Source organism: Diceros bicornis, chromosome 13, assembly GCF_020826845.1.
Source record: "Diceros bicornis minor isolate mBicDic1 chromosome 13, mDicBic1.mat.cur, whole genome shotgun sequence".
Classification (NCBI taxonomy): domain Eukaryota; kingdom Metazoa; phylum Chordata; class Mammalia; order Perissodactyla; family Rhinocerotidae; genus Diceros; species Diceros bicornis.
In genome coordinates, this window is record NC_080752.1 from 28,925,431 (window position 1) to 28,937,978 (window position 12,548).

The 12,548-nt window shown below is 54.9% G+C and overlaps 1 protein-coding gene across 2 annotated transcripts in view; it reads left to right on the forward strand.

Moving 5' to 3' along the window:
* Nucleotides 1–8,900, forward strand: part of SPSB1 (splA/ryanodine receptor domain and SOCS box containing 1) — a 68,554-nt gene extending 59,654 nt beyond the window's left edge. For both annotated transcript variants that reach the window (XM_058552833.1, XM_058552834.1), the window contains exon 3: nucleotides 6,849–8,900. In XM_058552833.1, coding sequence (XP_058408816.1) covers nucleotides 6,849–6,976 — 128 coding nt within the window. In that variant the 3' untranslated portion in view covers nucleotides 6,977–8,900. The remainder of the gene's footprint in view (nucleotides 1–6,848) is intronic.
* Nucleotides 8,901–12,548: the final 3,648 nt, after the last annotated feature.

Sequence of the window (12,548 nt, forward strand, 5' to 3'; positions counted from 1 at the left end):
CAAGGCTCGGCAGAGGTTCTCCCGAAATAGTCCCCGAGGCCCAGGCAGGCGTCTTGTAAGTAGATCGATGCCAGGTCGGCTCTGTATCAGACGGGAGGCTGGATGCTTTAGTAATTTTTCTTGTTTGGGAAATTGAAAAGGGATTGAGGGGAAGAGAAGTAGCGTAGGAGTGAGTTATGAGAACTGCACCTGCGAGCTGGACCCTGGAGTGCCTGGTGACTTGAGCCCACCTCAACACTCCAGGTTAATGATGAGGACCCCCCTCCCCACCAGAATCGTAATGCCAGGCAGTTCCAGGGCCCCCTTGGCTTCCTGCCTTCCCCAGTTCCAGTCAGACATGAATGGGCCCCACTCTGCACAGCCTGTTGACTTTGGAGGATCCAGATGGGAAAACCCGTGAGGGTGGTGCAGCGTCCCCAACCCGCTGCACGTGTGGGGAGTAGGATAAGGTGTTAGAACTGCCAGCCTCCACCTGCTTACTGACACCTCGGTTCTGTGTTGAGAGAGCATCTCATGTCCTAGAAGGATCACTCTGGCTGCTGTGTAGAAATGGATGGTGGGGGCAAGAGTGGCTGCCGGGAGGCCAGGGAGGAGCCACAACAGTTGTCCAGGGGAGAGGTTATGGGGCTTAGAGCCAGAATGGGTGCCATGGAGGTGGGGATGTTAAATTCGAGATGCTCACACAACGTGTCCAGGTGGCTCTGCAAGTCTGGAGACGGGACAGAGTTGGGGACAGTGGTCAATGGGAGAGTCACCCACGGCTGGATGGTGTTTAGAGCCTTGACCCCTGGATGAGATCACCTAAGGGAATGACGGGGAGAGGGTGAGGCCAAGCCCTGGGACACGTCCATGTTTGGGAGGCCAGGTGGAGGAGGGGGAGGAAAGAGCGGTGTCCTGGACACCAAGTGAAGAAAGGACTTCCAGAAGGATAAAGTGATGCCAGGTCAAATTGTTAATGGCTAAGAATTGTCCGTCAGCTTCGGCAACAAGACATCACAGGTGACCTTGACGAGAGTCAGTCCTCTGGGTAGGGTGGGGTCAAAAGCCTGAGGGAGTGGTGGGGTTAGAGAGGAGGGGAAGGGTGGTACATTGTTTCTTGGGCCTGCCGGAACAAATGGCTGCCAACTGGATGGCTTAAAACCACAGGAATATATTCTCTCACAGTTCAGGGTGATCAAGGTGTGGGCAGGCTCGGTTCCTTTCTGAGGGTTCTGAGGAGAAGCCGTCCCATGCCTCCTCCTGGCCTCAGCTTGTTGCCTGCCGTCCTTGGCTTATAGACGCCTCTCTCAGTCTCTGCCTCCATCGTCACACGGCCTTCTCCTTGTGTCTCTTCTCTTATAAGGACACCAACCATTGGATTCAGGGCCCACCCTACTCTAGTATGACCTCATCTTAACGAATCACATCTGCAAAGACCCTACTTCCGATAGGGTCACATTCTGAGGTTCCAGATGGTCCTGAATTTGAGGACACTATTCCACCCATTACAGATGTGGAGACAGCAAACATAGACCCTTCCCACAAGACCTTCCCCTCCCCATGCTGCCACCTGGGTGGGGGTAGACGAGACAGTGACAGGTGAAGCCCAGCACTCAGATCAGGTGAGGTCAAAGGGCACCCAAGTCCTCTGTCCGGAAGGGTTTGCTTTCCCTTCCAAGGCAGCCAAGGAAGGAAGAAAGTCAGGGTGGGACCGGGTCCGTGGTCTAACCAGGGAGCAGGCTATGACATGCGGAAGCTCTGGCCAGGTCTGGCTAGTTACATCTTCTTGGTGTAGGCCTGGCCTGGCCTTTGTTCTCGAAGTCTTCGAGGTGGTTCTGATCCATTACTGCTCCCTGGGATGTCTGGGAAGTTGTCTGCGCCCTTCTTCCTCACCCCACCCAACCCGGCCGCCAGCTCCTGACCTCAGCAGGGAGCAGCTGTTTGCAGAGCTGGTCAGCCAAAGCAGCGTGTGCACCCTCCCTGGGCGTTTGTTCTCCCAGCCCTTCCCCTGCAGCCAGGCGGACCCTCCCCAGCAGAGTCCCTCCCCCTTTGCTGGGGCTGTGGGCCGAGCTGGCTGGAGCCATAGCAAAGGTGGCGAGTTATCAGTGTGTCCCTGTGTGACCTCCCCCACCATCCAGCCAGCGATGACCACTGGCCACTTGTTCCAACTCCTCCTTGGGGCTTGAGACCTCTGGGGCTGAGGCTGCAACCAGAGGGGCAGCTGTGTCACCTCGCTGTTTCCTGGGGCGAAGGGGTGGAGATGGTCAGTGTCGTGGGAAGACAGGGCCCAGCTGGGCCCCCAGGCCTGCCCACCACCCTCTGGAGAGGCAGAAGGGAAAGGCCTATTTGCCTGCAGCAGACTGGCTGTCACCCAAGGGAGAGTCCCTGACCCATGAGTCCCCGCCCCCACTGCTTTTAACAGCGTCCCCAACTAAGGAAGCATTTTCCCTGCGGTTCAGCCTTGTCAGATTCTCCCTTTTCCGGCTCCCAGATAAGTTCGGTGTGGTTTGTCTTGATTGCAGGTTCAGGGAGGCTCCAGGAGCCTTTCGACCTGGTGACATCCTCCTGGTGTCCTCCCAGGGCACCTCTCCTGATGGTGGCTCCTTCCTGTGCGCCCTTATTCCAGCTGGGCTCCAGGGAAGCTCCTCGTCTGGGAGACTGATCACCCCGCCCTGCAGGGTCTTCCATCTGGGGGAGAGAGACCATGTTGGGGGAAGGGGTTGTTCTAAACCCCCTGCCCCCGAAAGGCTAGTCGTATGAGGACAGCAGGCTCTCAGAGTTGGGGGCAAGGGTGCTGGCGTTACCCGGCCGGGTGTCAGGCGTCCCTCCCCAGTTGGGAAGGACAGGGGATTGGTGCTCTCTTTTGCTTCTTTTTTCTAAGAACTGCTTAATGTAAAGGGAAAATGCACACATATCCTGGGATGGCCATTCTCCACTCATGACTTTCTAGAATCCATTTCCTGGAGCAGCCTGCAGTGAAAAGGCTCTAGGGAGTGCCCCTGATTCAGCGATGTTCCCATCCTTCGAACATCGCTGAATCAGGGGCACTTCCTGACCTGAGACGTTCATCCTTGACCTCACAGACCCCAAGTCATTCCTTTAGCCCATGAACTAGACACAGCACAGGCTCTGGAGGCTTGAGTTGCGTGCAATCTCTCAGAGAACCGGAGAGAGCCAGGGTTGGGGTGCTGGGGCCGCACATGTTCAGAGAGGCCACCAGGTAACCATTTCTCCTAGAAATGTGGAAGTTGGCCATGGACTCGTCCAGTTCCTCAACCTTCTGTTCCCATAAATAGCGCCTGATTCACTTCCTGATTTCCATGCTGGCGTCTCAGCGCCGCCCCCTCTCATTCATGTAAACTATGCAAATGAGCGAGCGCCTCAGCTTCCTGGCTGTGGGCATAGTCGCCCTGGCGCCTCAGCCTGACAGGAGTCATCGCATAAACTCCGCCTTCTCTGGGAGCTTCTTCAGTGGAATCTCAGTGGGCGCCCGCTTTGTGGATAGAGCTGGATACAGAGCCTGCAGCCCCCAGTCAAAAGTATTGAGGTGGGGGGAGGCCTTCTTGGGTCCTATTAGCCACCATCCGAAATCAGTGGGACAGACGTTTTCCATGGCGCAGTGCCCATGTCTGGTTCTGTGTCCGGTGCATTCTTGATCTCTGACCAGCCTTTGAAAAGCAATCAGACCGTAGCCCTGTGCATCGTCATTTTGCCTCCTACAACATGGGCGGGGGGATGACCTGTTTGTGAACTTGAGGCCCCCAAGAATAGACCCATCCATGGATGCCTGGGTGACTGGTCGTATTTTCAGCTCATAACGCATCACTGCAGCCGTCAGCTGCCACTTCTGTAACCCGTCCTGGAAGATCTGGCGTGTACGCAGGACATGTCCCGTCTGGTTTCACGACCCCTCCACAACGAAGTTATTCAGTGTGGTCCGAAGGTGGTCAAGCAGAGGAAGCTGCCCACATAACAGCTTTTAGCGGGATCGAAGGCGGTAGCTGTAGGTCTTCGTCCCTCTGGGTAAATAAACTGCAAAGGGCTACTGGGAGCTTCCTCTTCATGTTGGCATAGAAAGAGCCAGACTCTAGAATTTGGTGGACCTGGGTGTATGTCCAAGTTCTAGCCAATCCTTGGCTCTTAGACCTCGGACCCCAACTCTCACCTCCCCAAGCCTGTTGCCCCATCTGTAGTTTGGGGGCCACCGTCCCCGCCAGGCACAGGATAGGCGCTCCACAAGCCATAGCTGTCACTGTTGCTGTGATGTTAATTTCGGGTGTGATGTCACCAGAAATAGAGGAGCTGGAGCTGGGGGCTGGCGCAGGCCTCTGCTGATTAGAAATACTGTTTTTTCGCGAGGATATTCGTGAGTTGACCTGAAATCCATGAAGCCAAGAGGGCATGATGGGAACTCCCTCTCTGCCCTCGCTCCACAGCCCAGCGGGCCTCTAGGGCCACATTCAGTGGCTCTTGATGTTTTCTCAAGTGACTTCAGCCACCAGGGGAAGACCCTCCACCTCCCAGTGGGCCACATCCTTGAGGGGGCAGGGGCTGGCCCGATGCGGGGCAGAGGAGCAAGAGCTCCTGAGTGAGAGAGGAAGCACCACTGAATTCCCCCACTTGATCCTGCGGAAGGGCCTCAATAGCTTGTCCAGGCCAAGAGCGGCGGTGAGGCAGTTCTGGCCTTCACGATCTCAGCTGGTTGGGACTTTGGGGAGCATCTGGTCTGGATTCCTCATCTTACAGGTGGGGAAACTGAGGCCCAGGCAGAAGGAGTGAGCTGCTTGAGGTCAGGCTGCTGTGCAGGGTGGAAGTGAGGAGCCACATGTGAGGCTGCTGGGGCAGGATGCTGTACGCAGGGTGAGGGAGACCCAAGGCTCTGTGAGCAGGCGGGTGGGAGAACCCAGCCCCACTCCCCGGGAGTCTGTGGACTCCTTGACCCGAAAGGGTGAAAGGTCGTTTAGTTCATCCTCTTGCCTCCAGGCAGAGATCCCGTTAATCATCCCACGCTGTCCAGGAAAGGCCCCATTTCAAAGCTTTCCATGAAAAACGTTTACCGTTTCAGTTCCTCCTGTTATCTTGCTGGGGCTGTAACTGCCCAGGGGAGACAAAGAGTAGTTGTTTCTTTTTTTAAAGCCTGGAATTTAGTAAATGCATTTTCAAGCCTAAGATTTATTCTTTTTTTTAATGACAGCTTTGTTGAGATATAATTCACATGCCGTACAATTCGCTCATTTAAAGTGTGCCGCTCCGTGGCCTCTAGTATATTCACAGATGTGCACCCGTCTCTACAGTTGCTTTTAGCACACTTCCATCACCCCAAAAGAAGCCTGTACTCCTTAGCAGTCACTCCCCATTTCCCCCGACGCCCCCAGCTGTAAGATTTGGGCTTCAGTAATTGAGTTTCTAATGTAGTTTTTAATATTCTGAGACACACTGGTGAATATTAAAGAACTTTAATCCACTTTTTATTGGGGGAATGGGATCTCAAGGGAAATGCCAAGTTTTCCTAAGCTTTTTGGTTTGATCTTTATTTTGCTCACACAGGAGTCTCAACATTAAAGGGGAGCATGGATGAAGCCACAGATCCGTTCATTTCAGCTCTTTCTGTCTCCAGAACACTGCGGGGTGGCCCCGAGCAGCCCCAGATGTGCTCGCCTGTGCCTGGTTTCAGGGAAGAGAGCAAGGAGGGGTCATCTCCGGGGAGGCAGTATGAGCAGGGCCCCTACGCCACTGGCGGCCTCCCGGGCCTCAGAGGGAATAACTTTCGGACTCCTTCTGGAACTGGGAGTTAATCTGAGATGTGGGCTGGCCGGAGCCTCCCTTGTAGGAAGACAGGGCCCTGCCCTCCAGGGACACAAGGACAGAGGTGCCCTTGCAGGCTGCAGGCTGCAGCTAGAGTCCATCTCAGATCCAGTTGCCTGAGGCAGCTCTGCCTGAGCCCCAGCCCCGGCTCCCCCGGCTGTGAGGGTCCCCTGGCACGATCCTGAGGGTCCCAGTTGCTGCGGCTGGGCTGGCATTTCCAGTTTCCCTCTGCCTGGGCCCTCGGCTTCACTCTGTCAGGTAGAAAGAAGTGCAGGGACCTGGGGTTTCTGTAGACACTACACCTTCAGGCTGTAGGGTGGGCTGGGCCTGAGAAGGTCCCTCTGCTCTGCCTCCTATAACGTGTACCTGTAGGCGCCATTCCTTACATCTTAATTGGCAGCGTGATGTGGTGGGTAATACCGTGGATGCTGAGCACAGATGGCCTGGATTTGGATCCCAGCCTGTAAACCTGGCTCATTAGGTCCCCTCTGTGCCTCAGTGCCCTGGGCTGTAAGACAGAGACGACAACAGTACCCACGAGCAGTTGGGTTAACACAAAATGATTCCCTTCCTAAAAGCCTGCGTGGGGTCTGGTGCTGGGGGTGGGCTGGCTCCGTGTGCTCCGATGGACACACATTGAAGGCTGCGGCTTGTCCCAGGGGTAAGAGCAGGGATGGCCTGGGTTCGAATCCTAGCTCCATCTCCTACCAGCAGTGTGACCCTAAGCAACTTATTTGGACTGTCTGTCCCTCAGTTTCCTCGTCTGTAAAATGGGGATGGTGATAATGCTGTCTGCCTGTGATGATCAAATCATTCGCAATAAACCATCGTGAGGATTCAATGAGTTAGTGTTTGCAGAGGGCTTGCAAAGGTGCCTGGCCCAGGGTGGGTTCTCTGTGTTAGCTATTAATAATTAATTTAAAATGTAAATTTACTTAATTATTAATTGTCTGTGTAGTAAAACTAATATTAATGATACTCTTGCTATTGTTGTAGTGTTCATTCTAGAACCATCCAGAGCTGTGCTAACCTGATGTTCTCTTCTCTCTCCTCCGTTTCCCTAGCCGAGCCGCTGCCGCTCATGGATCTCTGCCGCCGCTCGGTGCGCCTGGCCCTGGGGAAGGAGCGTCTGGGCGAGATCCACGCACTGCCACTGCCCGCCTCCCTCAAGGCCTACCTCCTCTACCAGTGACCCTCACCATAGGATCACCAGCACGACAGCCACCTGGTGCCAGCTCACCGAGCCGCCGCCACCACGCCCTGCGCCTTGGATGGGCGTCCGCGTCCGTGGGAGGAAGTCCCCGCTCTTCCTCTGCATCCTCCAGGCTGCCCCTGCCGGACACGAACAGCTCTCGACACAGGCTCCTCTGTTCCTCTTCCCGACATTGGTGGAAGTCCCCTGCGTGCCGAATCACAGCCCCTCCTTGGAAAAAGACCCATGGAACAAACTCCCAGGAAGCCCTACACTGAGCTGCCAGAGCTCTCAGGGTGGCATGGGGTGCTCCTCCACACACCGGGTCCCAAGGGGACGGGGCCAGCACCGAGAGGAGACCCCGGAGGTGCTAAGAGGTGCTTAGATGAGTGCTGGGGCCCAGGCCAGCGGGGCGTGCTCTGGCAGACGAAGCTCAGGACGTCAGAGACTCAGCCGGACACCGAGGCAGAAACCAAAATTGGACCTTCCACAGGCACATGAGCACCCGGCGTCAGTACCGGCTGTCGGTGCCCCCGTCCCCTGTATTTATTCTTTTAACAATAACAAAAGCCATTTATTTATTCCATTTAGAAAGGAAACCTTGTTTCGGTCACCTCTCTCTGTTGCTTTTCTTCCACCTGCCCCTCCCCGGGATGTGTGTGCCTCACCTGTCCTTTTTGCTGGCCAGGTCTGTGGTGTGGCCCCACGTGGCACAGGGTGTCTTTGTTTGGGTCCCTTGACCTACAGTTTCCAGGGGGCTCTGCTCCGAGTTCCCGAGCAGGCCCCTCAGGGAGCAGTCGCCTCACGTGCAATATGAAAGTCTTGGGGGACCCATCTGCACGGTCTGTGGCAGCTCCCCGTGTCTCTCCAGGCAGCCACTCACACCTGGGCTCATACATCTTTGCACGTGGTCTTATTTCTTTAGCCTTCTATGGGTTTTTGGTGTGGGTTTGCTTTTGCTTTCCTAGCTGAGGTTTTCCACGTGCATCCTCAGAAGCTCTGGCTTCCCAGAGGACCACTCGAACCAAGAGGGAGGATGAGTGGGTCTCCTTCCCCTGAGAAGCCAGGGTCAGGGCGGGGTGGGGGAGACCAGGGCAGAGTGGAGCCTCACAGAAGCCAGTGCAGGTCTCTGCTGAGTGCCCCTGTCTGGGCTCTGGGCCAAAGTGGAGCAGCCCCCAGTTCATCACAACACCCCAGAGCCAGAGGGGCAGGGTGGGGCGGGAGGGGGCAGCCAGCAGGAGAGGGACACCCCCTCCCTCCCACAACTCCCCCACGTAGCAGACCCCAGCACCCTGCCACCGCACTCGCCATTTCCTTTGTCTTGAAGTCAGCTCTCCTAGAATCTAACTTCTGTTCATTTCTGTACAGGTACAATAGATGACTTTATTTGTTTAAAATGTTTAATATATATACATATATATTTGTCCGTAAGAATTATGTTTTGAACAGCTGCTGTAGGGTACCTTGTCAAAAAAAAAAAAAGTCTTCCAGTGGAGTATATTTTTTAAACACAAAATTGGTGCCAAGACTGGGTGAGGAACGTAAATTACCCCCTCATTAATTGGAGGTTCTTTTTCAGGGGGGAACCTTACCTGTAAGACTTGTAAAGATTTCCCTCGCTCCTGCATCAGGGTGGGTCATGTTCTGATGAATGTTGCACACGAGTCTCCCTCACACAGATCCCAGCCTGACCGCCTTGAGCCAGCCGTCTCCCATGGACGCTGGATGAATCGCCTGGCTCTCTGTCATCTCTCTGCACCTCCCACCCTCCAGCTCCCCAAACCTCGACCCCACTCTTCTTTCAGCCCAGAGCCCTGTGGCCTGTACAGTTTTGAAACTCCCATTCTATTTTATGATGGTTGATAATAGTAACCTAATAAAGGAAAGTTTATCAAAATACAAAGCCACTTTTGGGACCCTTTTTGTGCCTTGGGGGAAAGGAAAGATGCATGGCTGACTCCTCCTGGGTCCAGACAGCTCGCTGCCCACAGTTTTCAACAGATAATGAGGTGAGCCCCTTGGCAGAGGGTGGGATGCCAGCCGGAGCCCCAGGAAGGAGGAGAATCCTGGAGGGGTGATGCTAGAACATCCCCATCCTTTTCGGGCGCTCGTGAGCCTGCAGCCCAGGCTAAGGGACTTGCTGACCTGATAGAAAAAATTCTGCACATTTGTGAGAGCCGCTGGCTCGTCCGTGTGTGTTAAAGCTTGAGCTGACAGTGGGCTTTTAGGAGCAGGATGTGGAGCCGTGTGGGCGTCCTCGGAGTCCAGGCTGTGGGTACTCTGCGGAAGGAGCTGGTCCCTCCTTCGTCTTTGTGTCCGCCCCAGTGCCAAGTGCAGAGATGCTGCTGAGGCTCAGGCTGAGAGAAGCCGTTCTACCAGCTGCTCTGGGCGGAGTCCCCCACCCCACACCCCAGCAGAGAAGGCAGGAAATTCTGGCTTATTTGGAGGATTGGTGAGTGATAAAGTGAAGAGTCAAGAAATGTGCTAGATATGATCACATGTCGTGACTAGTTTCCAAAGAATTGGCAAGAATGCATTCCATTCCCTGTGGGCATGTCAGAATCTGGTAGTGCTGGGAACAGTGCCCTGGTCTGAGGGCCCAAGACCCCTGGGACCAAGTCCCATGTCCATTTATCTGAAAGGCTCCTGGCCAGCCTTCCTCAGACTGTGTGCACAAGCCTCACCAGGGGAGTGTTTGTGAACATGCACATTTCGGGCCTGCCTGGGATAGACTGAATCAACATTTCTGGGGCCAGGCCCAGGAATCTGCAGTTTTCTGGAATTCACCAAGAGCCCTTGCCTAAGAGAGTTTGGAGACCACTGTCTGCAACTGTGTCAGCTCTTTCTCTTGAAAAGTTGCTGGGTAAAGGGAAATTTCTTTCACGGTGTTAGTGAATTGGCTCAGCGACGAGCACATGTCCTACTGAGTCAGACCTGGGTTCAAATATTGGCTCTGACCCTCACTAGCTGAGCCTCTGCAAAATGGCAGTCATCATAGTGCCCATCTCGGAGGAAGGTAGCCAGAGTGAAATGAGGCTTTAGAACAGGGCCCGGCATATTAACAAGCATGCAAACAAGTGCTTTAATAGTTCATGCACTTCTGTTCTGGAAAATAGCAGTTCCTGGATTGGAATTGGTCTCTGAGAATGGACCAAACATTCCTAAACCGACTTCCTGATAAATATTCTTTCTTCCTGGGTAACGTCTCCAAAGATCAAGGTGGGTATTGGTAAGAGGGACCCCTAGCTGCCTTCCCCAGACACTGCTGGAGGAAAGGGGTGGGCTGGAATTATTTTTAGGTTGGAGTTCACGTCTGGGTTGCAGTTGGAACTCCCGCTTGCTTAGAAGGAGGTGGCAGGGGGAGGAGTGGGGTCAGGCGGGGAGGGAGTGGTGGAAAGCACAGAGAAAATAAGGGCCTTTGTGCTGCTGGGAGACTTATGGGGGAGCAGGGTTCCGTGTTGAAGGGAGCGGTCTTAATAAAACTATCTTGCAGACTGGCCCATGTGGTTGTAATTAATCCCCTGCCTTTGAGCAGGTAGCAGGCTCTCGGTTTGGCCATAGATGGGAAGAGCCCTCCCTCCTCCACCCCCCACCCCCCCAGCCCCGGTCCATCTCCTGCACACTCCTGCACACGGCTTCCCTCCCGCCCTTCCTCCAGCTCCTCCTCGGCGAGATGAGGAATGTGGACCGTACTGAACCATAAAGTATGCCGGGGGAGCTGGGGAGGGGGCCGAAGACAGAGCAATTAGTTCATGCTCCAGTCCAGACACCCAAACATGGTTGGAGTCCAGCTGCAAGGAATATTTGAAATAAATGAGCTGCCCGGGGCCAGGAGTTTGCTGTGTTTTCTGTACGGGACCATGGCAACCAGGGAGGAAACCATGAGCTGGGATTGGGCTCTAGAATCAACAAATGATGTCCTGGCCCAGCAAGCCCAGAGGAAGCAGCTCATGGCTCTCGGAGGGCTTCTCGGGGCTCAGCTGCTGGCGGGCAGGACTGCCTGACCGTCCTCCCGGTGTGCTCGGCGAAGTCCTGTCCCAGCTTTGGACCTCTGTGTCCTCCGAGGGGCTCTCACTTTTTTTACTTTTCTTTTTTTAAAGGTAAGAGAGAGCTAACACTTCTCTTGAACCATTTTTCTTAGGCCGAGAACAGCTGCTGCTGCCACGGCCGGTCTGATAATGATTTTCCTGGGCAGAGGGAATGTTCCTGGTGGAAAAGCCAGGCTGAGGGCAGCTGGCTAGATGGAAGGTGGCGCTGACCTTGCCCTGGGTCTGTCTTCCCACCCGGCCCAGCTGCAGCCTCTTCTGGGTTCACTTTGTAGGCAGAAAAGGCAAAAGCCTCATTTATTCCTTCCCTGCCTCTTCTGAGGGTGGACCTTACAGCCGGACGCCCCTAAAAATGTGTCTTCTAGAAGCACATGAGTGACAGGACCTAGTTTGGGGGCCTTAACTTGAAGTTCACAAGTACCTCCTGCATTTGAAGCACCAGGGCACTTTGGGGGAAAAGCAAAAACCCAGAAACTTGGATGCAGTGGGTAGGGCCTGGGAACCTGCATCTTGAAACACCCATAGCTGATTCTGATACATTGCCCTGGGGGGCCCTGGAGCCCAGAATTATATGCAGAGTTGTACCCACGCAGACCCCCCTGCCGTTCCCCCTTTCTTTCAGAGGCCTGCAGGGGGCTTGAAGACCACTGGTGTGGAAGATTCCATGGGAATCACCTCTTCCCGCTCTGTGTTTCAGAGCATGTCCAAAAGCCCCAGAGATCTGGGCCTGCAGCGCCAGCCTCTCGCCCCAGCGTGGAAGGGCTTATCTTAGAGGGACAAACAAGGTGGATCCAAGAAGAAAGACCGGAGCAGAGGTGGAGAAACCTCAGCCTTGGGCTCTTCCCCTGAGCCTCAGTTTCTTCAAGGAAATTAGTCCCTGGAAAGCTGAACCAGGGGCCGAGAGAGGCCACGCAGGTTCGGAGCCGCTGCCCAGGTGCCGTCCAGCAGGGCCGTCCGCTCAGGAGCTGCTAGCGGCTCTTTCCCACGACCTCAGCACCCACCCCAGACCGCGTCTCTCCCAGGTCATGTCTCCCCTGTCTCTTCACCGCGTACTCCTCTCCCACCTGCACCGCTAGGCCCCACTTTTTGAAAGATTTTTTAACCAAAACCCATTTGTGAAGTCCCTTCCCAGGGACTTCGGTTAAGCCAAGCCGCCATCGGGGCTGCTTGCTTGACTGCAGGTAGAATGGTCTTCAGCCAAAAAACAAAGAACTTCGCCTTCCAGCTGGTGTGTTGGGGCTGCGTGACTGGGGAGAAGGGCCTGGGCTCTGGAGCCAGGACAGCCTGGGATTCATGCTCCTCTCCCTGCTGCCCAAGACGGTAACTTCAAACAAGGACCTCAGGAGCCATACTGTGCCCATCTGGGAAACGGCAACAGTACCGCCCTCCCCCGGGGCCATTGAGACACTACATGCTCAGGGCTGAGCCCCTCAGGGTTCTCTGTACAAGGCGATCTTAATTCAGGCGATCCTAATTCACCCTTTTCCAACGGGCTCTTTTTAAAACTTGAGGTGAAATACACATAA